The following is a 27806-nucleotide window of genomic DNA, read 5'->3' as shown; positions in this document are numbered from 1 at the left end:
AAAAATTTTTTTTTTTAATGGCCACACTTGTGGCATATGGAAGTTCCCTGGATAGGGGTCAGATTGGAGCTGCAGCTGCTGGCCTCTGCCACAGCCACAGCAGTGTGGGATCTGAGCCACATCTGCAACCTACACCACAGCTTAAGGCAACGTGGAATCCTTCACCTATTGAACGAGGCCAGGGATCCACCTCACAGCCTCATGAACACCCAGTTGGATTCTTAACCTGCTGAGCCACAGCAGGAACTCCCCCACCAAAAATTCCTGTTGTTATGATAATTCAAAGCAGAGGGGAAAGAAATCTGGAAAAATTACAATGGTTTGGTTTCTCTGGCAAACAGACTCTGAGCCAGAGACTTATGTTCAGAAATTTTCGGAGGGAGCGTGCTCCAGAGCAGTACTGCCTGAGGGATGCAGGAGGCAGGACTGGGCAGGGGGAGAAGCTGAACAGCTGTTCAGTGTGGCAGAGGCCTCAGCCAACCCCATGGAAGGGAGCTCTGACGTTGGGATGGCCCTTCAGCCATCCCCGAGTGGAGGCCAGGGCGCCGGGCCTGGGTACCACACCTCCGCCCACCTATCGCCCAGGGCAGCTCCTGAGGGCAGCACGGCTGGGGCTGGGGGCGTGAGTGCCTCCGTTCTGAAGGGCACGGAGCATCTGGGCAGTGTGCCCTCAGCTCCTGTCCGTAAGTGAAAGACAGAGTCGGGCATGTGTGGGGAGAGGGAGAGGAGGAAAGACCCCTGCTCTTGCGTAATTTCTCTTCTACCGTTGTATTTAATCCCCCAGAATTCTTCTCCTGCTGTTGACTTCAGGACAATGAATCAAGCACATTACACCAGTTTAATAAATGATGAAACCATAGCGGTTTGGAGACAAAAACTCTCAGAACACAACAATGCCAATACCATCAAGTACGTGGTTGCTGTTTTCATTTTCTTCCCAAAGTGTATTGGAACTTCGTAGCTTCGGGGTTTTCCCCACTTCCATATTAAGAGTGTGAATATAAATGGAATTTTACTTTTTTTTTTCTTTGTTTTTTAGGGCTGTACCCAATGCTTATGGAAGTTCCCAGGCTAGGGGTCACATCGGAGCTACAGCTGCTGGCCTGTACCAGAGCCGCAGCCACGTGGGATCCGAACCGCATCTGCAGTGTACACCACAGCTCACAGCAACACCCAATCCCCACCCCAATGAGCGAGGCCAGGGATTGTACCTCTGTCCTCATGGATGCCAGTCGAATTCGTTTCCACTGTCCCACAAGGGGAACTCCGAATTTTACATTTTCGGAAATCATTTTTGGGCACATATTTATTCAGGGTTTAGTGTTCTTAGCTCCAAGTAACATGATGGGCTGTTCCCGCATTTTCTCACCCAGTGCACAGGCTGACCTGCCTCATTCAGATCCTAAAAATCCCGACTGGCTGAAGGCCTGACCTGGCGTTTCTGCTTAGAAAGCTCAGTGTAGTTATTGCTTAATCCCAAGAGTTTCTTCCTGTACATATTCCAAAGCATCCCAAATCTAAGATGAACTCTTATTTTACCTCATCTGAGTAATTTCTAGCATTTTCACATTCAAAATCATTAGTTAAAATAGTAATTCATTGCCAAGTAGAGAAAAAGGTATAGTTAAAGGATTACAGGGGTTCCCGCTGTGGTGCAGTGGGGTTGGTGGCATCTGTGCAGCGCCAGGAATGCAGGTTCGGTCCCTGGCCTGGTGTAGTGGGTTAAAGATCTGGCATTGCCACAGGTGCACCATAGGTCGAAATTGTGGCTCAGAGCTGACCCCTGGATTTTCACATGCAACAGGGTGGCCAAAGAAGAAACAAACAAACAAATAAACTCCAAAAAAAAAAAAAAGGATTGAGGACTTTCAGCTAATTTTGTTTTTATTTTTGTCTTTTTAGGGCCGTTCCCTTGGCATACGTAGGTTCCCGAGCTAGGGGTCAAATCAGAGCTTCAGTCGCCAGCAACATGGGATCCAAGCCGTGTCTGTGACCTACACCACAGCTCACAGCAATGCTGGATCCTTAACCCACCGAGCGAGGCCAGGGATCAAACCTTCATCCTCGTGGATACTAGTCAGATTCGTTTCTACTGAGCCATGACGGCAACTCCTATTTTATTCCTAAAATAGTTTTTTTTTTTTTTTTTTTTCTGATAGTTTTACACACTTGGCTTTCCTCACAGTTTCCATTTTTCTGGAGTCTAATTGCTGGCAATCAGAGAATCATGCTCTGTGAACTGGGTGGTAGTCGTTCTAGAAACGTGTATAAAACATCTTGCCTTATGGTGGCGGAGGGTGGGGGGAGCTTTGGCCACACCAGGTAGTGAATTTTTGAGTGCGGGATGACTGGGGATGCCCCAGGGCACCTCCACCCAGAGTCACCCGAAGCTTTGGTGGCCCTTTGGGGATTCAGGCTGAGCTTTTGGTGGCCCTTTGGGGATTCAGGCTGGAAGGTGGCAGGGAAGAGGGAGCGGGGGACTAGGCTCACCCACCCCGCCTACCCCAGGAAGGTGGGGAGAGTGAAATTGCCCTTCCTGCGACCTTGACACTCTCGGAGGTCTCAGTTTTGTTATTTACATGACAAAGGGCCCTAAGGGCTGGTCCCTAAGATCTTTCCTGCCCAGATTCTGTGAGTAACCCAAGTTCCCGGGATCCCCTCCACACCCTGTGTTTGTTTTGTTCCTTCTCATTTCCTTCTGCCCTGCAGCTTCACTCCGGACCCTCAGAAACTAGCTGTTTTTCCCAGACCCTGGGTCAGCTAGGTCATAGGAATACACACTTCATTTTTTTTAGTTTCTTCCTCAGAAGGGCAAAAAAAAAAAAAGAAGAAGGAAATGTTTGTTCAGTGATTCATTCGCAAAGATACTTTGTGTTTTTTCGTTAACAAGAGCTTAGCTTCTCTTTCTGTTGGTTTTATTTTGTGTTCATGTTTGGGGGCGAAGGGGGATGTCTTAGATGGTTGCTGGGAGAGGAAAGTTCGAGATCATTATTAGGCCCAAGAATTTTCTTTTGGTAGCTTTGATACTCTTTTTTTTTTTTTTTTATTTTAACATGACTTATGTCATGAAGCTTAAGTTCTGGTCCATTTTGAGATGCGAACAGTATCTCTCTAAGCAAATGTACCTTTTCCAAGGCTTCACCCAGGTGAGAAAGAGCGGCTGTTAATGAAATAGATGACTAATCTTTTGCTGATGCTTAATTAACCATTTATTTGTAAGTATTAAAGCCTCCCCTCCCTTTTTCTTTTCTGAGCAGTGGTGTTGTTCAGATATTATCTTCTGCAGCCTGCTGGAATGGAAGTTTTCTCGAGAAAAAGTAAGTGACTTAGAGAGTCTTAAAAAAATACCCACGTGTGATGCAAATACTTACTCAGCAAAGGCCGGGAGAGACGCCTCTTCTCTTTGATGGGGGTTGGCCTTAATTCAGTGGCTAAGCTGATGATTTGTGCAAAAAACTGGATCCTAAGGATGATGAGTGAGAGGACGTCAGGAAGGGCAATGCCGATTCATGCCTGGTTGGCAGAGAAGCAGATGACTGAGGAGAGAGACAGTATCTCGAAAGGGTTGGTGCAATTTCAAAAGTAGAATTTGGGGGGAGCGGGTATTCTAAAGTGTTACCCCCACCACGTGTGTGGTATTTGTTCTTAAATTCTTAGTTCCATAAATCTTCTTGGTTTCTCTGGTTTCCTTTCCCATAGTTTTTTTTTCCTTTTCTCAAAAAGAGTGAATTTAGGGAAAGCTGCAAGGAGCTTCAGGGACTCGTTGGACTCCGGGCCAGCCCTGCCCACCAGGAGATGACATTTGGTCTGAACCCCCAGGGAGTAAATAGATGTTTCTTTGCCAGGGCTTCTCCCTTCTGCAAGAATCTTCTCCCTTCTGCAAGGAACTTGCTGCACCTGAAGGGTCTTGTCATGGGTTTTGATCTTCGATGGTCCCAAGTCCCTGACCCCATCCTTTTCCTGCCAGTAAACAAGGTGCATGAATTCCCCCAAAGACCGAGCCTTTGGTTCTTTGGGTGAATCCCATCCTCCGCATTCCCCCTGCCCTAAATTCTGTCCCGAACTGGGTTCAGCCTGAGGTCGCTTCAGAATCTCCTGTCCGGTTGCAGTTAGAGATTGCAAAGTCATTTTCTTGTGTCACCGGGGCAGCCGACGTGAGCTCATCCAGTTCATTTCAGAGCCAATACTCAGCCTTTTCCTCCAGGGAGAAATACTCTGTCTTGTGCCGATGTTGGTCTTTTAGAGCAGTGGTTCTCAGCGAGGCTGGCTGTGCTTCCCAGGGGACAGGCATTCAGTGACGTTTTTAATTGTTACCGTGGCGGAGAGTGTACTGCTGGCGCTTCGTGGGCAGAGGTCAGGTGTGCTGCCGAGCATCTCACAAACCCACCACCCAGCAAAGAATTAACCTGCCCCCCAATCAGTAGTCCCAAGGTAGCGAAACGGTGCTCTAGAAGGACAGCTTTTATGAAAGTGGAGAAGGACTCTTGGTCAGATTTGGGAGGTTATCCATCCTGGGTGTCACCAAGTCTATAGATTTGTGGGTAAAACCTCTTATTTTTTTTTAAATTTTTTATTATAGTTGATTTATAGTGTTCTGTCAATTTCTGCTGTACAGCAAAGTGACCCAGTCAATCACACACACACACACACACACACACACACACACACACTCACACACTCACACATTATCCTCCATCATGTTCCATCACAAGTGATGGGATTTAGTTCCATGTGCTATACAGCAGAATCTCAAAACCTTTTTTTAAAAAAACGGACTTTTGTGCTATTTCAGAAATCCCGCTCCAGCTTTACGCAGACTACTTCATGGGAAACCAGTGAAAACGAAGACCAGTTTAACAAAGCAAAAATACATGAGACAAAGTATTTTGTTTTTTCTTAACAGCATAGCAGAAAGAAGGTACTTATAAGCATAAGGAAGGTTACATCTGGGACATCAGAACTAATTTCTATGTTTCGGGCAAATTTATCTTTAGAATGATAGCAGCAAAAGATCCACCAAAGAAAGCCCAAGTATTTCTTCTGGATTTGACTATTTGGGTTCCAATACATATAATTATGATTTTTTTAAAAAATGTTAGAAACGCTACTTATGTTTTTATAAGTTATAACATTGCTGTCAGGTTTATTAAAACTATCTGAATATGTCTCTTACACATAAGCAGAAGCCTGTTTTGCACATAGATAATAATTACAACAGATAGTAATTACAAAAGATAGTTCTTTTGTAATTACTGGATGTGCTATGTTCAAGAGTGGAAATTTAAGAGAGACGTTCTCTGAGTCTCTCAAAGGCTAAGACTTTATTTAAGGTTAGAAAAATGATTATTAACTAGGACGCTAAAAACAATAGCTGTGAAATTAGTCCTTGAATGAAAATAATTATATCCCTTGTGTTAACTGAGAGAGAGATTAACTTTGCATTTGTTGTAGTTCTGATTTTTTTAAAGAGGTAACTGGCTTTAAACCTGGTGTTTGTTGCTAAGTGGGCTGGTTTGCACAGGGGATGTTTGCTGCGCCCAGACACAGCATCTGCGTCTAGGTCCGCATAGCACAGTGACAGACAGAGGCCACAAATGCGAGAGGGAAGCAGGGACATAACCCTCTGCTTAGAAGCTTCAAGACAACCCGAAATGGAAGGGATGGTCCTTGTACTTTGACTTGAAGGAAAAAAGGCTTGAAGACGTTAAGGTCATCTTGAAGAAGAGATTCCAGGGAGATGTAGCCTGTCAGGTTTCCCCGGAGTTAGTGTCTGTGTGCATCTTGTCTACCAGGTCAAATTTACACCTGCTCAGTGTGTGCAAACTGTTGGGTTTGCCTGTTGATACTGCCTGTCAGAGTGTTGGCTTGGTTTTTCTTTTATTACACATTTTGGTTTGTTTTTGTTTGTTTAGAATTGATGAGCATTTTAAAACAAGTCCCAAAATCCCTGGGATTGACCTGAACTCAACTCGAGTGTTATTTGAGAAGTTAATGAACTCTCAGCACTCCGTGATTCTGGAACAGGTGAGTTGTTTACATCTACAAGAACATGCTTCAAAATGCATTTTTGCATTTTTATGCCCTAATGACATACGTTATATTTGGTTTAAATTTTTCTAAGGAAATGCCGCTCCAGAGTGTAAGATCTGCCTGGGGCAGGGATCTTTGTTTTTTCTTTTCCTTTTTTTGGTCTAAGGGCCACATCTGCAGATTTGGAGGTTCCCAGGGTAGCGTCGAATCCGAGCTGTAGCTGCTGACCTACGCCATAGCCACAGCGACACAGGATCCGAGCCATGCCTTCGACCTGCATGTGTAGACACCACAGCTCACGGCAATGCCAGATCCTTAACCCACGGAGCGAGGCCAGGGATTGAACCTGCGTCCTCATGGATGCTAGTCAGATTCCTTTCCGCTGAGCCACAGCGAGAACACCCTGTCTTGTCTTTTCTCTGATGTATCCTCAGTGCCCAGACCAGCCCTTGGCTTGTAGAGGCCCCCAAGTGACCTCCTGAATGAATGAGAATTGGGAGTCTCTCCAGCTGTTTCTGAATTTAGAGATCAGATGACTAGGTTTCAGCAGCGTCTGAATTTCTCAATACTCTTTTCTCTCCTGCAGATCTTAAATAGCTTTGAAAGCTGCCTGATTCCTCAGTTGTCGAGTTCACCACCAGATGTCGAAGCCATGCGAATCTACTTGATACTCCCGGAGTTTCCCCTGCTCCAGGATTCCAAGTATTACATAACACTGACTATCCCCCTGGCTATGGCCATTCTGCGTCTGGATACAAACCCCAGCAAAGTCTTAGGTGAATTTCCTCTACTTGACATCGGAGGTTTTGTGCTTCTTATTTTCTTGGTGTGACCTTTGGCTCTCGGTGGGTTGAGATCCAAGAATCCCTATGTTGCCATTTAATATCCTTAGCATGGAAACGTTTCTTTCTTTGCTGTTAGTGTCTCACTAGCCATATTTGCAATGTAAACAAGTCGAACCATTATTTAGGTTATTGGAAATGACTCAGGCCCGAGTAATCTGGGTTTTTAAATAGTCACAGAGTGAGGTTAGTTGACATTATTTTTTTCCTCCTCCTCTACTTGCTAAGAGTTAATAGTGCCTCAAAAACAAGTGTCCATCTGTTGGCCTTTCGGCCACACCGGACTTGGGGGGCGGGAGTGCAATGAACAGTCGTGGTGTGACACACGGGTCTCCGGAACAGGAGAGGACGAGCGTGGCGTAGTGGAGACTTACCAAACGTTTGTTTTGTTTTTCTTTTTTAGGACAGTTGAGTCCACACTGATTTTTGCAGGCCTCGGATACTTTGCTGAGATAAGAACCTTCTGTTCCTCAGTGAACTGGAGAGCGCCTCTCATGGGAGTAGCGCCTGAGATGTTTTTATTAATCACATGCGCACAAAGTCTGTCGCCTGGCTTTTTCCTTTTGGCTTTGGTTTTGTTTTGTTTTTCCTGGTAATTTTTCATGTTTTTAGGTGTTCCCTGCAGCTCAGTAACTTCTGCATCCCGTATGGACCAGGGTGTTACTTGAGTGTGGTCCCCCCTTGAGGAAAGAGACCTGCGTGGCTGAGGATGGAATACTGGCTGTTCCATGATGCTGCTGCCTTTGTGGAAGATACAAAAACAGATAGGCATGAAAGCAGTAGTTATATGCTAGTCCTTAATTTTTTTCAAGATCAAAAGCCCTCTGGGGCATATGTGCCCAGGTGGTCTAATAGACCACGAGGTAGAGATGGCTCTCTCTGAAGGAGTATTGCCTGACTTTGAAGTTGGGAGGGTTTTTTTTTTTTAGTTTTAATTTTTCCAGGTAGGATAGCACAAGGAAATCAGAACTGTTCCGTTTTCCATTTCCTTTGTTTTTAACTTCTAACTATAGCACTTTAAAAGAATACCGCAAAGTAAGAGAGAACCCTGCAGGTATCCATCCCACAAATCCAGGGATCAGTATTTTGCCTTCTTTGTTTTGGCCATTCCCCCTGCCACTGCCTTTTTTACGTTTTCGGGAATATAGTTTAAAAACCTGAGGCCTTATATTTCCTCCTCCTGTAAATATGTTCGTGTGACCAGGCTTGTTTCTGACAAAGTGGAAAGCAGTGGCAGGGTCTTGTCTGGTTAGGAGAAAGCATTGTTTAGTAAGAAACAGAAATAAGGGTTTCCCCCCGACAGTCCTCCTGCAAGAAAGGACCAGTTGCTGTATGGGTGCTGCTTCCGGGGCATGTGGTCCTCAGCATTCCTCGGCCAGGACGTAGGTGGTGGCTGAGAAGAAGGCTGAAAGGACCAAGATGCGTGGACGCTCCTGCCCCAAACAGGTGCCTCAGCATCTTGTGCACATGCGCCCTTGGAACCGAACTTTGTGCTGGGTCTTCTGAATGAGGTCCTTGAGGAAAAAAAAACTCAGATAAAGCTTGGGAAAAAAAAGCTCCAGGATTCTCATGCACCTGCTGCTCTCTGCAGAAATGCTCTAATGGCTTCTTTGCCAAGCCAGTGTGGGGAAACTGTACTTTAGACTAATACTTACCTTCTAGCTGGAGCAGTTTTTAGCTGGTAGGCAGAAGGCATACACGCTCGCCTCAAGATGATGTGTTGAGACCATGTCTTTCCTTTCTTCCTAAAGATAACTGGTGGTCTCAGGTATGCCCGAAATATTTCACGAAGCTGGTAAACCTCTATAAAGGGGCCGTCGTGTATCTGCTGAGAGGAAGGAAGACGTTCTTAATTCCTGTGCTGTTTAACAATTATATCACAGCCGCGCTCAGGCTCTTGGAGAAGTTGTACAAGGTGAGCCTGGGAGTTCCCGTCGTGGCGCAGCAGTTAGCGAGTCCCACTAGGAACCATGAGGTTGCAGGTTTGATCCCTGGTCTAGCTCAGTGGGTTAAGGATCCCGTGTTGCTATGGCTGTGGTGTAGGCTGGTGGCTACAGCTCCGATTAGACCCCTAGCCTGGGAACCTCCATATGCCATGGGGGCGGCCCAAGAAATGGCAAAAAAAAAAAAAAAAAAGGTGAGCCTGGAGAGGAGCCATGGGGAGATGGGCAAGGAGACGCGGGTAGGACGATCCACCCAGATGGTCTAGGGGGAGCCTAGAAGGAAGACCCAGTTGTCCGGGTCTTAGGTGTCCTTGTTTTGTCCTTCGTCAGGTCAATCTTAAAGTGAAGCATGTGGAGTATGATACGTTTTACATTCCTGAGATCTCCAGTCTCGTGGACATCCAGGAAGACTACCTCATGTGGTTCTTGCATCAAGCAGGCATGGTAAGAACTCGGGTAAAGTGTATCTGAAAGCTTTCATCTCTTCTCCGAGGACAGAGAAGGACAAGCGAAGCGCCTCCGCACTCTCTAATTTGCCCTTGGCTTTGATGTTAGGGTCACATCTGCGTTTCAGCCCCCGGCTTTTGTGTTCTTCAGACACTGAAGTGCTTTGAGTAGTTGTGAACGGTCACAAGCAGGCAGAAGTGGGTAGTAACCCGGGAGGGTGTAAGCGTGAGTTAGACATTTACGAGAAGCAGGCTATCTGGAGTGGTCAGACGCAGAGACAGAGAGCACGGCGGTGGTTGTCAGGGTCTGGGGGAGGGAAACGGGGCACAGAGTTTTCAGCTTTGCAGGACAAGGAAGTCCTGGAGACCATTGCATGGTGATGTGAACAGCGCTCGTGAGCTGCCCACTGCGAGACGGTAAAGCTGGCAAACTTGGACTGCCGTCACAGTTTGAAACGTGTTTAAATGATTTTCCCTGTAAAGCTGGTTGACAGTGTTCTGTCTACAGTCTACTGCACAGCAAGGTGACCCAGTCACACATACATCTTTTTTCTCACGTTATCAGGCTCCATCATAAGTGACCAGATACAGTTCCCAGGGCTGCACAGCAGGATCTCTTTGCTTATCCATTCCTAAGGCAACAGTCTGCATCTATTAACCCCAGATTCCCAGTCCATCCCACTCCCTCCCCTTCCCCCTTGGCAACCACAAGTCTGTTCTCCCAAGTCCATGAGCTTCTTTTCTGTGGAAAGGTTCATTTGTGCCCTATATTAGATTCCAGATACAAGTGATATCACATGGTATTTGTCTTTCTCTTTCTGACTTACTACACTCAGTATGAGAGTCTCTAGTTCCATCCATGTTGCTGCAAATGGCATTATGTCATTCTTTTTTATCGCTGAGTAGTATTCCATTGTGTATATGTACCACATCTTCCGAATCCAATCATCTGTCAATGGACATTTGGGTTGTTTCCATGTCTTGGCTATTGTGAGTAGTGCTGCAGTGAACACACAGGTGCATGTGTCTTTTTCAAGGAAAGTTTTGTCCGGATAGATGCCCAAGAGTGGGGTTGCTGGGTCACGTGGTAGTTCTATGTATGGTTTTCTAAGGTACCTCCATACTGATGTCCATGGTGGTTGTACCAGCTTCCATTCCCACCAACAGTGCAGGAGGGTTCCCTTTTCTCCACACCCCTCTGTAGCATTTGTTATTTGTGGACTTATCATGATGGCCATTCTGACTGGTGTGAGGTGGTATCTCATGGTAGTTTCGATTTGCATTTCTCTAATAATCAGGGATGTGGAGCATTTTTTCATGTGCTTGTTGGCCATCTGTATGTCTTCTTTGGAGAAATGTCTATTCAGGTCTTTTGCCCATTTTTCCATTAGGTTGTTGGCTTTTTTTGCTGTTGAGTTGTATTAGTGGTTGGTGTATTTTAGAGATTAAGCCCTTGTCGGTGGCATCGTTTGAAACTATTTTCTCCGATTCTGTAAGTCAACTTTTTGGTTTTGTTTTTCATGGTTTCCTTGGCTGTGCAAAAGCTTGTCAGTTTGACTAGGTCCCATTGGTTTATTTTTGCTTTTATTTCTGTTGCCTTGGGAGACTGACCTGAGAAAACATTTGTAAGGTTGATGTCAGAGAAGTTTATCATAATTTTAAAGTCAAGACACAAGATGAATTTCTGGCTTTTCTTGAGACTTGGAAGATCTCGCTTCGTGACCTGTCTTCCCAGATGGCACCAGTACAGGCTGGCATTGAGTACAGGCTCTGTGGACAAGGCTTATCTGTGCCAGAGTCCCCACTGCAGCTTGATTTTGATGTAGAGGAGAGGGTCATTTGCTGATTGTCCTCATCTCACAGCTCGCCTGCTGCAGTCGTCTTCTGTTACGTGCCTGAATCCTCCAAGCGACCTCTGATTTGGGGTTAACATGTAACCCTAAATGTAACAGGTAACCCATCTGTGAAAATATCACGGATCCCTGACCTAGTTCCCGCTGTAAGAACTGCAGGTTTGCGCCTGCCGCCCTTGGCCTGACTCTCGGTTTGATTGCAGACTGGCGTGGGATGTGTGTAAGGCTTCTTAGCATCCCGTCTGTGGATTATGTGCAAACTTCCAGAAACAGAAAACAGAGGGATAACTTGGTTATTATATGAGGTGAAGCCACACACAGCAGCTACATCCGAGAGGAATCCTTGCCGGTGGAGCTGATTCATCCCCAACATGAGACAGTATTTCCCTGCAGGGCTTTTGGAGGTCAGCACTCGTGTCCAGAAGCAAGGCATTTAAATGGGTTTTTTAAATTAAGGGAGATTATTTTCTTTGTCAAATAATAGATGATCAATGCCAGACGCAATATTGCATTTTTAATAAGATTTTTGATGACCTTAAAAAACCAAAATACTCTCTTAAAAAGTGGGTGAATTTTCTAAATGAGTTTACGTGGGAAATTTCACAGAGGCTAACAGTGAGCTCTGTTTCCTTCTGTTCATTTAGAAAATATAAAGAGAGAAGCTCTTCTCTTTTATCAATTTGTAAATAAATATTCACTGACTCATAAAATGTTAAGAGCTGAATTACGCCCTGTGAATTATTTAGCCGACTGCTTTGTTGCCGCTCCTTGAGAAATTGGAGGCCCAGAGAAGTTAAGCAATTTTTCCATCAATTCAATTCGCTGTAAAAGCCAATTTTTCTGACTTTTAGTCTACCCTTTCTGTGACTTGTTGCTGAATAAAATAATTCTAATGAGCTCTTAATTCTTTTTGACCCCGAAGAAGAAGTTGCTGGCATTAAAATACAGATTTTCACGACTGTGGTATGAGGTCCTTAAGTGAGCAACTTGGATAATTTTTTTATAGTTCCTTTCTCTTAACATTTGATAAGCAAATAAAAGTCTTAAATACCAGATGCTCATTTCCCCTTCAATAATTAAGGTAGTTATAGAAAGATAGAAAATTAGGTGAAGTTACTGTGTGACTTTTTGTGATTTCTGTGGATTTTTTTTTCCGTTTTATACAATACTATTAGAAATTGAAGTTTAAATTTCTTGATAGCTTGGATTTTAACCTAAAATGCTAAAGCTGTTTCGTATATTAAGTTTTTGACTGATGCTTTCGAGGTTTCATTGACACGGCATTGTGTTCATCTCGGGTGTGTGACATAGTGACTCGGTGTTGATATACACTGTGAAATGATCGCTACCTTAAGTCTCATTCTGCCGCCACACCTAGTTACAAATATTTTTTCTTGTAGTGATGACTTTTAAGATTTATTCTCTTAGCAAATTTAGCAACTAGAATACGCACTACAGTTTTATTATCTGTAGTCACCGTACTGTGCATTAAATCACTGTGACTTGTTTATTTTGTAACTGGAAGTTTATGCTTTTGACTCTCTTCACCCACCCTCCATCCCCTCTCCCCTCTGGCAACCACTAGACTTTCTTGCCTATGACCTTGTTTTTTTGTTTGATTTGGTTTATCTGTTTAGATTCCAAGTACAAGTAAAATCAACATTTGTCCTTCCTCGTCCAACTTATTTCACGTAGCATAATGCCCTCAAGCGCCATTCATGTTGAAAATGGCAAGATTCCATTATTTTGTTGTTGTTGTTGTTTTCATTTTAAGTTTTGGTTTTTTGGCCATGCCTGTGTCATGTGGAAGTTCCCGGGCCAGAGACTGAACCTGCCGCACAGCAGTGACAGTGCTGGATCCTAACCCACTGAGCCACCAGGGAATTTACAAGATGCCATCCTTGGTGTCTAAGTGTGAAACCCAAGTCTGCTCGCCTGTGTGCAGTAGAGCAAATTTTTGATGCTGGGTTTTAGTGAAGGAAAGGGCAGCGTATTTCAGGGCACCAAGCAAGACGCCCAGGGCCGCTAGTGCTCAAAACACCCCAAATCCCCCGTGGGCTTCAGGAAAGCATTTTTAAAGGCCAAGCGAGGGAGGAGAGTCCGGGCTGTGATCAGCTCCTGCGCGGTTCTCCGATTGGCTGATGGCGAGGTAACAGGGCAGGGGCTCACATCTCCGCAGGGGGGCTCGTAGGTCTGGGGGCTGCATACTCATCAGGGGGTTAATTCCTTCCTTTTGGTGGGGGTCTCGACATCAGCAAAGCTACTGGGGAAATCGACAGCAGCTGCTATTATCCAGGTACCTCAGGGAGGAGCGAATAAAGCAGAGGCTGTGGGGCAAGCGTCTGTCCGGGGAAAGGCTCCGTGGGCTCCTGCTTGGTTACGTGAGAACTGTTCCATTGTGGGGCTAGATATCTCCCCATCTTCTTTATCCTTTCACCCATCTATGGACACCTGGGTTGTTTTCCTCTCGGCTAAATTTTATGTTTTCCTATAAGGCTGCGATGAATATAGGGGTACATATATCTTGTTGAATTTGTGTTTCCCTTTCTTTAAATGAATACCCAGAAGAGGAATTGCACAATCATACGGTAATTCTGTTTTTAATTTTTTTGCGTGACCTCCAAACAGTTTCTCCAGTGGCTGCATCAGTTTATGTGCCCAGCATCCCTTTTCTCCTTGCCCCCCCTTCCCCGACACACTTGCTATTTGTTGTCTTTTTGGTAATAGCCATTCTGACAGGTGTGAGGTGATAGCTCGTTGTGGTTTGGATGTGCATTTCCCTGATGATTAGGGATGTCGAGCATCTTTTCATGTGCCTGGTGGCCACATGTGTGCCTTTGGCAAAATACCTGTTCTGATTCTCTGCCTATTTTTTAATTAGCTTGTGGTTTTTGTTTTGATACTGAGTTGTATGAGTGCTTTGTATATTTTGGACATTAACGTTTTATCAGATGTATTTGCAAATACCTCTCACATTCTGTAGGCTGCCTTTTCAAATTTTGTTGGTGATTTCCTTTGCCGTGCAGGAAAGCTTTTTAGTTTGGTATTGTTCCATTTGTTTATTTTTGTTTTTGTTGCCTTTTTTTTTTTTTTTTTTTTGCTTTTTAGGGCCATACTTGTGGCACGTGGAAGTTCCCAGACTAGGGGTTGAATCAGAGCTATAGCTGCCGGCGTACACCACAGCAACTCAGGATCCGAGCCACATCTGTGACCTACACCACAGCTCATGGCAATGCCAGATCCTTAACTCACTGAGTGAAGTCAGGGATTGAACCTGTGCCCTCATGGTTACTGGTCAGATTCATTTCCACTGCACCATGACAGGAACTCCCCTTATGTCACTTTTGATTTTGAAGTCAGATCCAAAAAACTCATTGCCAAGATGAATGGCAAGTTGCTTATTACTACCTGTGTTTTCTTCTATGAGTTTTATGTCTTAGGTCTCACATTCAAGTCTTTCAATCACTTTGAGTTAGTTTTTATGTATGATAAGTAAGATAGTGAGGTAGTTTCATTCTTTTGTGTGCGCCTGTCCAGTTTTCTCAACACCAGGTGTTGAAGAGCCTGTCCTTTTCACATTGTGTGATCTTGCCTCCTTAATATAACCTAATTAGCCATATATCCATGGGTTTATTTCTGGACTTAATCAGTTCTAAATGATAGTAATGAACAATAAGTGAATTTCCCCCCCCCCCAGCTTCATTGAGGGGTAATTAACAAACAGCATTGTATGTATTTAAAGTGTGCAGTGTGATGCTTTGATATACACACACATTGTGAAGTAGTTACAGAGATCAAGGTAATTAACCCATCCAATGTCTCACACAGTTAACTTGTTTTTTAAGGGTCTTGCGGATGCTTAAGATGCACTCTCAACAAATGTCCAGTATGTAATTGTGTTATTACCTAGATCTCCAGGACTGACTGACAACTGAAAAGGTTGTACCATTTGACCTACATCTCCCCTTCTGCCTGCATTCCATCTCCCCACCAGCCCCCGGCAACCACCATTTTTCTGTATCTATGAGGCTGGCTTGCTTGCTTGCTTTCTTTCTTTCTTTCTTTTTTTAAAGATTCCACATATAGGTGAGGTTGTACAGCATTTGTCTTTCTCCGTCTGGCTTATTTCACTGAGCATAAACGTCCTTCAGTTTCACCCATGTTGTTGCACATGGAAGGATTGCCTTTTTCATGGCTGAATAATTTTCCTGTGTGTGTGTGTGTCTCACAATAAATGATTTTGATGTGTTAAATTTTTTAGTGTGGTCATAGTCAAGGCTGTTCAGAGCACGTGCTTTGGGTCAGAAAGAACTGGATTCAAAAGTCTCAGCTGTGGCCCACGACCTATGCGACCTTGGGCAGGTGTTTTCGTTTCTATAAGCCTAGCATTCTCATTTATACATAAGAATTATAATGGCAGTATGAAAATTAAATGGGAGAAAGCATGGGAAGGTCTTACTTGGCAACGAACCTGGTGCCTGGCGTGTGGCAAGCCCTTTTTAAGTGTTTTTCAGGAAGCAGTCTGTCCCGTGCCTACTAGTCCTGGGAACAGAGACACGTATAGTGGTGGCTGCCTTTGTGAGGTGTTCAGCGTAGTGAAAAGGTCATTTCAGGGACGAAACACTTGTGTGCCCAGGGTTAGGGAGCACAAAAGGAACATTTTGAAGTGGTGGATTTTTATTTTAAAGCATAGGTGGTAGTGGTTTATTTATTTCAATTAATAAACTGCCATCATCTACACTTGGAAACTGACTAGAACGTAGAGTGAGTAACTCTGTGACCTGCCCCTAGAGGGCAGCAGAGGTGAGGAAGTCAGTGACACAAAGTAAATGCTTCAACCCTGAAGACTAAAGTCGCTGTGACCTTGTCTGTGTGTGTCATCCTGGGCAGGGACCAGCATCGTGCATCGGGGAGGTGAGGCCCCAGTCTTTGCTGGGAGCCGGATCTGCTCAGCGAGGTGCAGGGACCCGTGGTGCCAGACAGGCCCCAAGACAGAGGCTCCTGTGTTTGTGTCCTACCCGTTGTCCCTAGTCACAGCCCCATTTAGGAAATGTTGACTTAAAATTTAAAAAAAAAAAAGGAAAAAGATATTCCCAGTTTCTCAATTGTCCAGTTCTGAACCAGGTATTTACTCGTTGTCTCATATAGTTTTTTAAAAAATGAACTAAGGTCACGGCGCAACCCCATTTCAAGCAGCAACACTTGACCCATGATCCATCACTAGCACCTTTTGGCTTTATCTGTGTGAGACCCGCTGGTGGGGAAGGGATGGCCCAGGACACGCAGCCTCTCAGGAGGATCTCATCCTTCTAGGTGAGGGAGAGCAGTCAGGAAGCAGAATCGGAATACTGCTGTTCTGTTCTTCAGTTCATGGAATGCGGAAATGCCAGTATTAATATCATTTCTCAGGTATTTAGCATCTGGAGTTACCGTTGTGGTGCAGCGGAAACTGACTAGGAACCATGAGGTTTGATCCCTGGCCTCGCTTAGCCAATTAAGGATCCGGCGTTGCCATGAGTGTGGTGTGGGTCACAGACGCTCCTCGGATCCTGCGTGGCTGTGGCTGTGGTGTAGGCTGGCAGCTGTAGCTCTGATTCGACCCCTAGCCTTGGGAGCTTCCACATGCCACAGGTACGGCCCTGAAAAAAAAAAAGCAAATTAAAAAAAAAAATTTAGCATCTACAAAATAGAAATCAGTGAAATGAAATTCTTATATTTCAAATCAAAGCCCCATAGACTTGTCAAAAAAATGTATAGACCTAAAAATAGACTTTGAAATAGGTCTGCTGCGTCTTTTTCTGAACACCCTTGCCTCCTTCACCTTCCCAGAGCCAGCGCCGCAGTCCTCCCCTGGGGTAGGGGTCTCCTGGACCCCCATCCTCTGGCCTTGGCTCTGGTTCCCAGCTGGGGTTCTTTCCAGCCGACTTGGTCATCCGGTGACCCTCCCTTCTCTTTCCGCTCTCCTTCTCGGGAGCAGAGATCAGCCTGCCTCCCAGAGCACCCTCTTTCAGGGGTGGGGTTGGGGTCAGGCAGGGGGTGATGGGAGGGACTCCGAGCTGCAGAAGGGGAGCGGTAAAGGGGTCTGGGAGGCTTCTGGTGGGCGTTGCAAGGAGAGGGGGCTCGGAGAGAGTTGCAGAACTGGAGAGGGACTGGGGAGAGCCGAGAAGTACAGTCTGAAATCACTGTATTGCACCAATCAAATCACCAGTATTTAAGGCTGCTAGGTCCACGGGGGGGTTGGTTCCTTGAGCCCGGACCCGCATGCCAGAATTCTCTACACTCAAGTCTCTCGTCTGCAGTGGTGTCGGCATTTGCATACAACCTGACTACATCCTTTCATATACTTTAAGGGTCTCTTGATTACTTATCATGCCTAATACAGTGTAAATGCTATGTACATCGTTGCCCGTGTGTGGCAGATTCAAGTGTTGCTCTCTGGAAGTTTCTGGAAGTCCTCCCCCCCCCTCCCCCGGTATTTTCCATCTGAGATTGATGACTCTGCAGATGTGGAACCTGTGGGTCAGGAGGGCCCACTGTACACTGGGACGTTGTAATTAATACCCACAGCTGTTTGTACCGCCACTGTTGTCACATCTCCCATAATCATTCTTACGTTGGAAGCATTCAAAGCTTTATCTTGCTGTACAAACCAACACACATTATAAAGGTCTTTCATTTGAGGGTAGGCAAATGATGCTTAGAATAAAAGCTCTGCTGAGAAGATTAGAAAATTCTGGATATTGGCACCAGTCTTAAACACACTTTCCCAGGACACGTGTACCTTCTGTAGGGACCTAGGGTAGAAGCCAGGGTGCTGTGGTGGGGTGTTGTGTGTGTGCGTGTGTGTTTATTCCAGTGATTTCAGTTCCAGAATTCTAGTAATTGGGGAAGTGGGCATGAGAATGAGTCCAGTCAGCTTGGGTTTTAGGTGCAGGATTTCATGCCTCGTCTCCCTGCACTGGAATCCTCTCTCCAGTTGGCATTTCTCAGTCCAGGGAAATGGTCCAAGATCCCTGATGGAGCCTGTTTCTAAAGGATAAAGGGTGGATTTTAATTCAAATTTCTCTAAAATGATGTCATGGAAATAGCCACAAACCCAACAGGAGGTAGGTATACACTTGCTCTCCGTAGAGCATTTAAACATTATAAACCCAAACCAAGTTTACACATTAAATACTAACAAAACTCCAAAATCAGCAAAACACCAGTTAGCCTCACTGATTTGGCCTGAAACCAGACCGCATTTGCGCTGCCGTCAGGACTGCCTGCTGCCAGGCCTGGGGACTTGAGTCCCGAGGCTGCGCGCCCTGGGGTGACTCAGCTCGCTTTTGTCCTTTGAGCTGCTGTTAAACTTCATTCAAGCAGTGAGCCAGGGCTGCTTCAGCCTTTTCCTGGGCGCAAATGCATCACTTAGAAAGAAGTCTGCTTTCCCTCTTCGCTTATTACCCTTGGACAGTTCAGTATAACGCAGCACCAGTGCAGTCATTAAAATAAATGCAGGAGTTCCCCTCGTGGCTCAGTGGTTAACAAACCCAACTAGAATCCATGAGGAAAAGGGTTTGATCCCTGGCCCTGCTCAGTGGGTTAAGGATCCAGCGTTGCTGTGGCTGTGGTGTAGGCCGGCAGCTACAGCTCTGATTCAACTCCTAGCCTGGGAACCTCCATATGCTGTGGGTGCAGCCCTGAAAAAAAAAAAAAAAAGACACACACACAAAAAATGCAAATTATATGCAACACACCATCAGAAGGAAGCCATTCAGAATGTATTTTTATTTTGTTTAGAATACCATAAAAAAAAAAAAAACCACAGAAATTAAAAAACAAATGCATGGAGGGAGTTCCTATTGTAGCTCATCAATAACGAACCTGACTAGTATCCATGAGGATGTGGGTTCAATCCCTGGCCCTGTTCCGTGGGTCAGGGATCTGGCATTGCCATGAGCTGTGGTGTAGGTTGCAGACATGGCTCAGATCTGGCATGGCTGCAGCTGTGGCACAGGCCAGTGGCTGTAGCTCCAATTGGACTCCTCACCTGGGAACTACCATGTGGCACAGGTGTGGCCCTAAAAAAAAAAAAAAAAAATCATGGCGCACTCTCACACCTCTGGGAATAAACACATCATTTTCTGCTTGAGATATTCTGCTACAGGTCAGTGTGATCTGTACCATTGATTTTTTGTTTGTTTCTGTTAGGTTATGTAGCAGACATTATTTATTAACTTAACAAAGCCTTTCAGGAGAGAGTTCCTTTTTTCTCCTGATAAATGAAACTAACGTACCTCTTAGATACGTTTATGGTTGTGAAATGTTTTGAGTTTGGTTCTGCACCTCCACAATAAAGCAAATATGGCAATAATGCAAGTCATATGAATTTTTTTGGTTTCCCAGTACCTATAAAAGTTATGTTTATACCATGCTGTAGTCTGTTATGTGTGCAGTAGCATTATGTTTAAAAAACAAAGTACAAACCTTAATTAAAAATACTTTGTTGATAAAAAATTCTAACCATCACCTTAGCCTTCAGCAAGTCATAATCTTTTTGCAGTAGTAACACCAAGATCACTGGTCACAGACCATAACAAATGTAATAATAATGAGAAGGTTTGAAATTTGGGGAGAATTACCAAAATGTGACACAGAGACTTCTGTTGGAAAAATGGCATTGATACACTTGCAAGACTCCGGATTGCCACAAAACTTTCCATTTGTAAAACAAGCGAACACACCCATGCGGTGTCTGTGAAATGCAGTAACGTGGAGTAGAATGAAGTACACCTGTCCTGTTAGTGTCCTCAAAATTTACTCAGACTTCTTCCATGAATTGATGGAATGTCTTCTGTAGGCCAAACATTGGTGTAGGTGCCTAATTAGGGACAGTTTTCTAAATATTTGGTTTCTGCCAAGAGTAACTGAGTGTGTTTGTGAAGAAGGCTAAACATCTTGACACATGAAACTTGCAGTATCCACTTTGCTCAGCAAAATTAACCTCTGAAGTCTTGGTTGTAAAGCTCCTGTTTTGGGATGAGATTTCTTATAAATGAGAATTCTATTAACGCTGTAAAATACGGAGTTAGTGAAATGACTTATAAAGCTCCTTTAAAATTTTTTTAAAAATCGTTTTTAGTGTTTTTCTCAGTCTGTGTCCATCAGCGTATCTGGTATATTCCATCCAGACTCCAGTCAGCTGTTCAAACGGTGTTAGTTCCATGGCCACATGGTCAGATAGGTTCTCTGGTTTTGTTCTTTCGTTTTTATTTGTAAGGGGTAAAAATTTCCAGTTTTGCAGTCCAACTAAGAGACTTTTTATTTTTCTTTATGCAGAAAGCTAGACCATCTATAATACAGGTAAATGATCCTTTTAAAAATTTATTTATGTGTTTTTCCAGCAGCATTCTCTCTGGAACTATAATATTGCCAATAAAATGTTTTATTCTAGGATACTGTAACACTCTGTTCCTACCCTTTCATCTTTGATGCCCAAGCCAAGACCAAAATGTTACAGACTGATGCTGAACTGCAGATGCAGGTAACATATTTTAAAAATTGTTTTCTTGCTAGGTTTCTTTCATCTTACACATTCAGGTATAATTTTTCCTAGGAGAAAATAGGAGAAAGTTTATTTAGATGAAGTTCCATTGTTACTTTTAGAACTATTAGAAATGTTTTCAGCAATTTTATATTGAATATAACATGTATATGTGAATGCACATTTACATAAACTGGGGGTTGGCAAGTGTCTTCTTTTAAAAGATTTTTATTAGAGTATAATTGATTTACAGTGTTGTGCCAATGTCTGCTCTACAGCAGAGTGACCCAGTCATACATCTATATCCATTCCTTTTCTTATATTATCTCCCATCATGTTTTTTTCCAAGAGACGGGATATAGTTCCCTGTGCTGTGCAGTTAGGACCTCATTGCTTATCCATTTTATTTTTATTTTTTTGTCTTTTTGCCTTTTCTAGGGCTGCGCCCGCGGCATATGGAGGTTCCCAGGCTAGGGGTGGAATCGGAGCTGTAGCCGCCAGTCTACACCAGAGCCACAGCAATGTGGGCTCCGACCCGCGTCTGCAACCTACACCATGGCTCACGGCGTTGCTGGATCCTTAACCCACTGAGCAAGGCCAGGGATCGAACCCGCAACCTCATGGTTCCTAGTCGGATTCGTTAACCACTGCGCCACTATGGGAACTCCACTTATCCATTTTAACTGTAATAGTTTGTGTCTACTAAACCCCAAGTCCCAGTCCGTCCCACTCCCTCCTGCTTGGCAACTGCAAGTCTGTTCTCTGTCCATGGGTCTGTTTCTGTTTTATAGACAGGATCACTTGTGCCATATTTTAGATTCCACATAGTAGTGATGTTATGGTATTTGTCTTTCTCTTTCTGACTTACTTCATCTAGTGTGAGAATCTCTAGCTGCATCCATGGCAAGTGTTTTAACAAAGGGTCACATGTAAATATTTGACCTCATGGACCGAACAGTCTGTGTCAAGTATTCAACTCTGTTATAGCATGAAATTTGAATTTTATGTAATTTTCACATGTGGTGAAATATTCCTCTTTTGATTTTTTTTTCCCCTCCTTTTTAGGGCCAAATGGGTGGCATATGGAGGTTCCCAGGCTAGGGGTTGAATCGGAGCTGTAGCTGCCAGCCTGCATCACAGCCACAGCAACGCCAGATCCGAGCCGCATCTGCGACCTACACCACAGCTCATGGCAACGGAGGATCCTTAACCCACTGAGCAAGGCCAGGGATCGAACCGGCAACCTCATGGTTCCTAGTTGGATCCATTTCTGCTGCACCACAACGGGAACTCCATGATTTTTTTTTAGCCATTTAAAAATACGAAAACGATTTTTAGCTCAAGAGCTGTAGACAGACAGGCAGCAGGCTAGCCTGGGTCTTTGGACCATTGTTTGCTCACCTCTGACAGGTGATTAAATGGAGCTTGGTAACTTTTCATTGAGCAGAAACTTAAGTTATAGAGGGGTATTTAATTTATTTTAAATACACCTTTACATTGTGTAATAGAATTGGTTTTGACCGGACTACGAAGACATTCGTGAGTCAGCAGTCCACACCTACCTGTCCCTACGGCTGGTGGCGCTGTACCTTCCTTCCCTCCCTCTCCCCATCTTCGTCTCTCTCCTGCTCTTATCTGTATCTGCAGCTCTGTGTTTTCACAGTGGTATACCCATGATACTGACGATTTAAAAGTTTCCAGAGAAATCGGACATTTTTCCAAGAACAAAAACTATACTGCAGGTGGATATTAGGGTTCTCTTCCTTTCCTGTTTTTCGCCAGTCTGCCTCATCACCTTCTCCCACTGCGATCTTATTTCTGCCTTCCTCAGCTTGGTCTAAACCGTTTTCCCGGAACGCGTTCTGGATCATATGGTTTCCAGAGGGTCTCCGGTACTCTCTTTGGGTTCAGAGTAGAAAGATGTGTGTGTGTCTTGTAAACATGAGTAGCTGAGAAGATCTGCTGGAAAGGTCCAGCAGCTGGCGATGCGGTCAGCCTGCCGCACACCCGCCCTGGGCGGCAGGCACGGCGGGCTGCTGTCCCCACGCGCAGGCGCGCTCCGAGGGCTAACCGAGCTCTCGGCCGCGCTGTTGCAGGTGGCGGTCAACGGGGCCAACCTGCAGAATGTCTTCATGCTTCTCACCCTGGAGCCTCTGCTGGCCAGAAGCCCCTTCCTGGTCCTTCACGTGCGCAGGAACAACCTTGTTGGGGACGCCCTGCGGGAGCTGAGCATCCATTCTGACATCGATCTGAAAAAGCCTCTCAAGGTGAGCCCTTCACTCTCTTCCTCTAAGCACCTTCCTGGCTTTTCTTTACACCGTGTTGATGAAGCAGCAGCGATCTTATCGCAGTCTTGATGGGCAGCCATTGATTATTTTTTCTTACTCATTCTTATGAGAATTTCCTCCCCTCCTTCTGTCAGATGAACACGCAGAACAGCCAGCATGTCATCAGATAAAACTGCCAGTGGATTCCTTGGGGGAGTGTAGGGCCGTCCTTGTCTGCTGGCTGCAGTGTACCTGCTCCAGCTCTACCAAACACGAGCAAACAACAGCACAGCTAAGGCGTCGCCTAGGTAAACCTATCAAGCCAGCATCCGGACATCTTTGGATGGCAGAGATTTAAGAGAAAGAAGGTAGAAAAAGAACGGAAAGGCAGTGAAATCGTCTGGCTAGCTGGTAGCCTGTTCGGCTAGACGCTCTTCATACTCTGAAATGATGAGGAAATTGTCTTTCCGAGTGGCCTGTGCACGTTTGTGTTACTCCGTAGGGTATTCCCAGGGCGTAGCACAATGTCTGGTATGTGGCAGGGGCTCAGGCAGTCCTCCGTTTACCTTTCCCTTCAGAAGAATTGCCAGCTCTGTTTCCAGTCCTCCTGCAAACCCCAGGTTGTGAAGCGTAATGGGCAAGCAGCTGATGGTCTCTGTGACACTGCCCCCTTTTTCACGCTTTCCCGTGAGCATCTTTGGTCCCAGCAGTCTCCCAGGGAGTTCTCTCTAGAACGTCTGGGTTAGCTTTTGACACGGCAGAGAGAGGGGGCCGTCCTTGCCCCCTGTTTTCTGTCAGTAAGTCAGTCGAGACCCTTCTGGCTTGGTAGCACCTCTGAGTTAAGTCTTCCAGGGTGTCCATACGGTCAGGAGGGGCCCTGCCTCTGTCCTCACCTTTCCTCTCCTCCTGCTCTAGGCAGCCTTAAACGCAGCATCAGGACAAGCTTTCTGAAACGATGCGTCAGTTAGTTCAGAAACCCCATAGCTCTGTGCCTGAAACCTGGAAGTTGGGGGTCAGAATAGCAACCCCTGTGCCTGAGATGGTTCAGAGGATGCGGTTAGTCAGTGCTGGCAGGCGTGCAGTCAACGCTCAGTAGCTCTCCCCTGTTAGTTTGCTGCAGTTGTTAGTGTGGTGGGCCCAGCATGCTCCACATGCGTCTGTGGTGGGTCTGTTCACAGCCCCCCACAGAGCCCAGGTCCTGGCTGCTCAGAAGGCTCTCCTCTCTGGTGTATGCATCAGTTCGTTGAGAAACCCCACGGAGAGTTCTTGAGTCTTTCTTTGCTCAGTTTCATCACTGCTTTTCTCCGTATGCCCAGACATTGAGCTCTCAGTGTTGTGCCTCTCTGAAGATAAAAATATCTCCCCACATCGGTTCTTTTACGTTTGCCTTCCTGCCCCCCAAAGATGCTAAACATTCTGTGGACATAGGGTAAACTGCTGCCTTTCTTTGTAGGCTGCCGAATGTCTGGTATAAATTTTGTGTGTTTGTAAGTGCCTTGTGAATAATCAGCAGATACACCTTGCGTTTTCATTGCATCAGTGTTCTATCTTCCGTTCTTGGTCCTGACTTTGGAAAGAATTTACTAAAAAACAAACAACAGAAAATGCCCACAATTTCCCTGAGGTAGTCTGCTTTCCTTATTTCCAGGTCATTTTTGACGGCGAAGAGGCAGTGGACGCCGGTGGTGTCACAAAGGAGTTCTTCCTTTTATTATTAAAAGAGCTGTTGAATCCCATCTATGGAATGTTTACCTACTACCAGGACTCCAATCTCTTGTGGTTTTCAGATACGGTAAGTTAGTAATGTAATCGTTCAATGGACGGATTCAACTGAACTTCCTTTTTTTTGTTGTCAGATTAGTCCCCAGACTTAGGATACGTACAAAGGGGGACGTAACAAAGACAATCCTTTAACATGTCTAAATCATGTGTCCAGTCTTCATTTCTCACCTGTTGTCAAGACCGCATGGAACGTTTTGTCCCCGCCAGCCCCATTTCCATGTCTAGTAGGTGAGCTCCAAGCTTTGTAATCCATGAAGGGTGGAAAGCGTATGAGAAAGATTTTTATGAGATCTAAAAAGCAGCTGTCAAATGGGTCTTTTTTTTCAAAAGAGTTTAAATTTCTTTAGGGAATGAAAACCAGTGGTTTCATGGCATCAGAATCTCTCTCTTTTTCCTGCCATATTCTTTTTTTAAATTGAAGTATAGTTGATGTACAATGTTAGATCAATTTCTTCTATATCTAATAAAGTGATTCAGTTATATGTATATATACACAGACATACATTCTTTTTCTAGAACAAATGTCTTATTTTAATCACAGTGATAATCTGGGTATGAATACTCATACGCATAGACACACTCTTTTCATTTTTGGAAATTCAGTCGGAGAGCTGTTTTAAGAGGCGTTTCCATTTCAAGCCAACTCTAGCTTAGGTTTTTTTTCCCACTGGAGTTTTCTCCCTAGATCTGCACTGTCCTAAGAGGTAGCCGGTAGCCTCCTGTGGCTATTTCAGTTTTTCTTTAATTAAAATTCGATGACACGAAGGAGGCATTTCCTCACTTGTCTAGCCACCGTTCACGTGCTCGTTCACACATGTGGCGCGTGGCTGCCGCCTGGGCTGGCACAGAAGAGGCTGTTGCCATCCTTGCAGGACGTCCTGCTGGCTGGCGTTGCTGTCCACGAGGAGGAGCTGGTCTCTGTATCACAGAGGAGCTGTAAAGGCCTCACTTTGTCTTCACGGCATCTTTTGGGGGACAGTGAACTTGGGTCGGGGGTGTTTCCCTGTGGCAGAGGTCCCTAGATGTTACTGAGCTCCTCATTCTTTCATCCCGAAGCTCCCATAAGGTAAATGGCAGATTGTTTTGAGGGCCGGAGCCACGGCTTTTGGTTTTCCTAACGCCTCTGCACCCGTGCTGAAAGTGTTTTGTAGAGCACAACTGGTTTCACTTGATTGGCATAACCTGCGGCCTGGCCATCTACAACTCCACGGTGGTCGATCTGCACTTCCCGCTGGCGCTCTATAAGAAGCTCCTGAACGTGCAGCCCGGCCTGGAAGACCTGAAGGAGCTGTCCCCCGCGGAAGGAAGGTACTCGGCGGGAGGAGAGCCGTCGGGGCTGGACGTGCACCGGCTAGGGTTTAGTGTTTCGCGTTCGGCGGTGCTGGGCGGGCCCTGTCCTAAGACGCAGCTGCGCAGCCCCTGGCTTGAAGCATCGCCTGTGTCCCTCTGAGGGCAGACGACGGAAGCGAAACAGGGAAGTCAGAGCTGCCCAGGAATCCAAAAGAGCCTCTGCTTTTCTCATCCCGAACAACCAAAAAACATAAGGACTCGGAGATGTGTCACGGTCTGTAAATACAGGAGAGGACGTTTGGAAAGGGGAGCCTGTATTTCTAAAGACAGCTTCAGGTTTTCCCTGACCTCCTGTTCTCCTCGTTCCTGTGTCCCCTTGATGTGGGCGCGGCGACCACGCTCACAGCACTTCTGGTCGCACCCCGCACCACCACGTCATTGCCCACGACACCGGCACCAGCAGGGTGGCCTGTGATTGCTCTCAGTTCTGACCCCATCCGCCTGGAGATAGCGTCGCATCCCACAGGTTGAGGGCCGGCTCCCTCAAGACTGCTCCCGCTCTTTTTCCGATGCCCATTGTCAGCAGTAGGTGCCCAGGCTACCCACAAGTTCCACCCCATTTGGCAGCAAATCCGCGTTCCCACGACCCCCTCCTCAGGTTTGACTAACTCCCTAGAGCAGCCCCCAGCATTCCAGGAGACACTCGGCTTAGGTTCACCACTTTCGTAAAGGGAATGATAAGGTGTACAGATGAGCAGCCAGATGAAGAGGTGCCCAGGGTGAGGTCTGGAGGGGTCCTGAGCTAGGGGGAGCTTCTGGCCCCCTGCAGTTGGGGTGCAGCACCCTCCCCCCTCCCAGTGGATGGATGTGTCCACCAGCCTAGAAGCGCCCTGAGCCCCTTATGATTGGGATTTGATGCAGGCTTCCTCACTGTGGCCTGACTAATTAGGACCTCTGTCCCCAGCCCCTCTTTCCTTTCTGGAGATGGGGGGTGGTAGGGTTGAAATTCCGAGTTTCTCATCCTGACTGGGTCTTTCTGGTGACCGGCCCCCGTCCAGGAGCCCACCCAGAGGCACCTCGATGGAATAAAGATGCTCCAGGTGCTCTGATCACTTAGGAAGTCACAAGGGTTTGGGGAGCTCTGTGCCAAGGATTTATATATATAAATCTCCCAGAGCCTTTTTTAGAAACTACTTTAACTGAGATATTAGTCACATAGCACACGATTCATCCGCTTAATGTGTATAATTCAGTGACTTTTAGTATATTCATAGAGTTGTGCCGCCTCTACCACCGTCAATTTTGGAATATTTTCATCACCTAAAAAAGGAAGCTGGTACACCTTAGCATCCTCAATTTCCTCATTCCCCCAAGCCCTCAGCAACCACAGGCTACTTTCTGTCTCTACAGACTTGCCTATTCTGGGTATTTCACATACATGGAATCAAACAATATGTAGTTTTTGGTGTCTGGGTGCTGTCACAAAGCGTGCTTTCAAGGTTCAAGTCATTTGTAACTTGTACGTGTCTTTCACTTCCTTTATGGCCAAATAACATTTCATCCTGTGGATATACCACATTTTCCTTATCCATTCATTAGTGGATGGACGTTTGGCTTGTTTCTCCCTTTTGGTTACTGTGGAGAGTGCTGCCGTAGATAGTGTTATGTATGTTTTATGGAGATGAGAGTTTTCATTTCTCTGGGGTATGTGCCTTGGAGGGGACTTGCTGGGTCGAATGACCAGCTCTGCCTAGTCTTTTGAGGAACCCCCAGACTGTTTTCCATAGCAGTGCCGCCATGTTCTTATGTTATTTTCTTTTTGGCTTT

General features: G+C 45.6%; 1 protein-coding gene across 7 annotated transcripts in view; it reads left to right on the top strand.

Moving 5' to 3' along the window:
- The window catches only part of HERC3 (HECT and RLD domain containing E3 ubiquitin protein ligase 3), a 122433-nt gene that overhangs the window by 62147 nt on the left and 32480 nt on the right, over window positions 1-27806 (top strand). For 6 of the 7 annotated variants that reach the window (XM_047798427.1, XM_047798423.1, XM_047798425.1 and 3 more), the window contains 11 exons: window positions 785-909; window positions 3258-3317; window positions 5913-6024; window positions 6617-6806; window positions 8624-8787; window positions 9146-9259; window positions 20436-20459; window positions 20551-20640; window positions 22737-22907; window positions 24556-24699; window positions 25831-25997. In XM_047798427.1, coding sequence (XP_047654383.1) covers window positions 785-909; window positions 3258-3317; window positions 5913-6024; window positions 6617-6806; window positions 8624-8787; window positions 9146-9259; window positions 20436-20459; window positions 20551-20640; window positions 22737-22907; window positions 24556-24699; window positions 25831-25997 — 1361 coding nt within the window. Of the gene's footprint in view, window positions 1-784; window positions 910-3257; window positions 3318-5912; window positions 6025-6616; window positions 6807-8623; window positions 8788-9145; window positions 9260-20435; window positions 20460-20550; window positions 20641-22736; window positions 22908-24555; window positions 24700-24843; window positions 24918-25830; window positions 25998-27806 lie in introns of those variants that run through there. The other variant, XM_047798429.1, reaches the window with a different exon arrangement.

Source organism: Phacochoerus africanus, chromosome 10, assembly GCF_016906955.1.
Source record: "Phacochoerus africanus isolate WHEZ1 chromosome 10, ROS_Pafr_v1, whole genome shotgun sequence".
Taxonomy (NCBI): Eukaryota; Metazoa; Chordata; class Mammalia; order Artiodactyla; family Suidae; genus Phacochoerus; species Phacochoerus africanus.
Note: the sequence above shows the minus strand (reverse complement) of the source record. Positions and strands in the feature narration are given on the sequence as shown.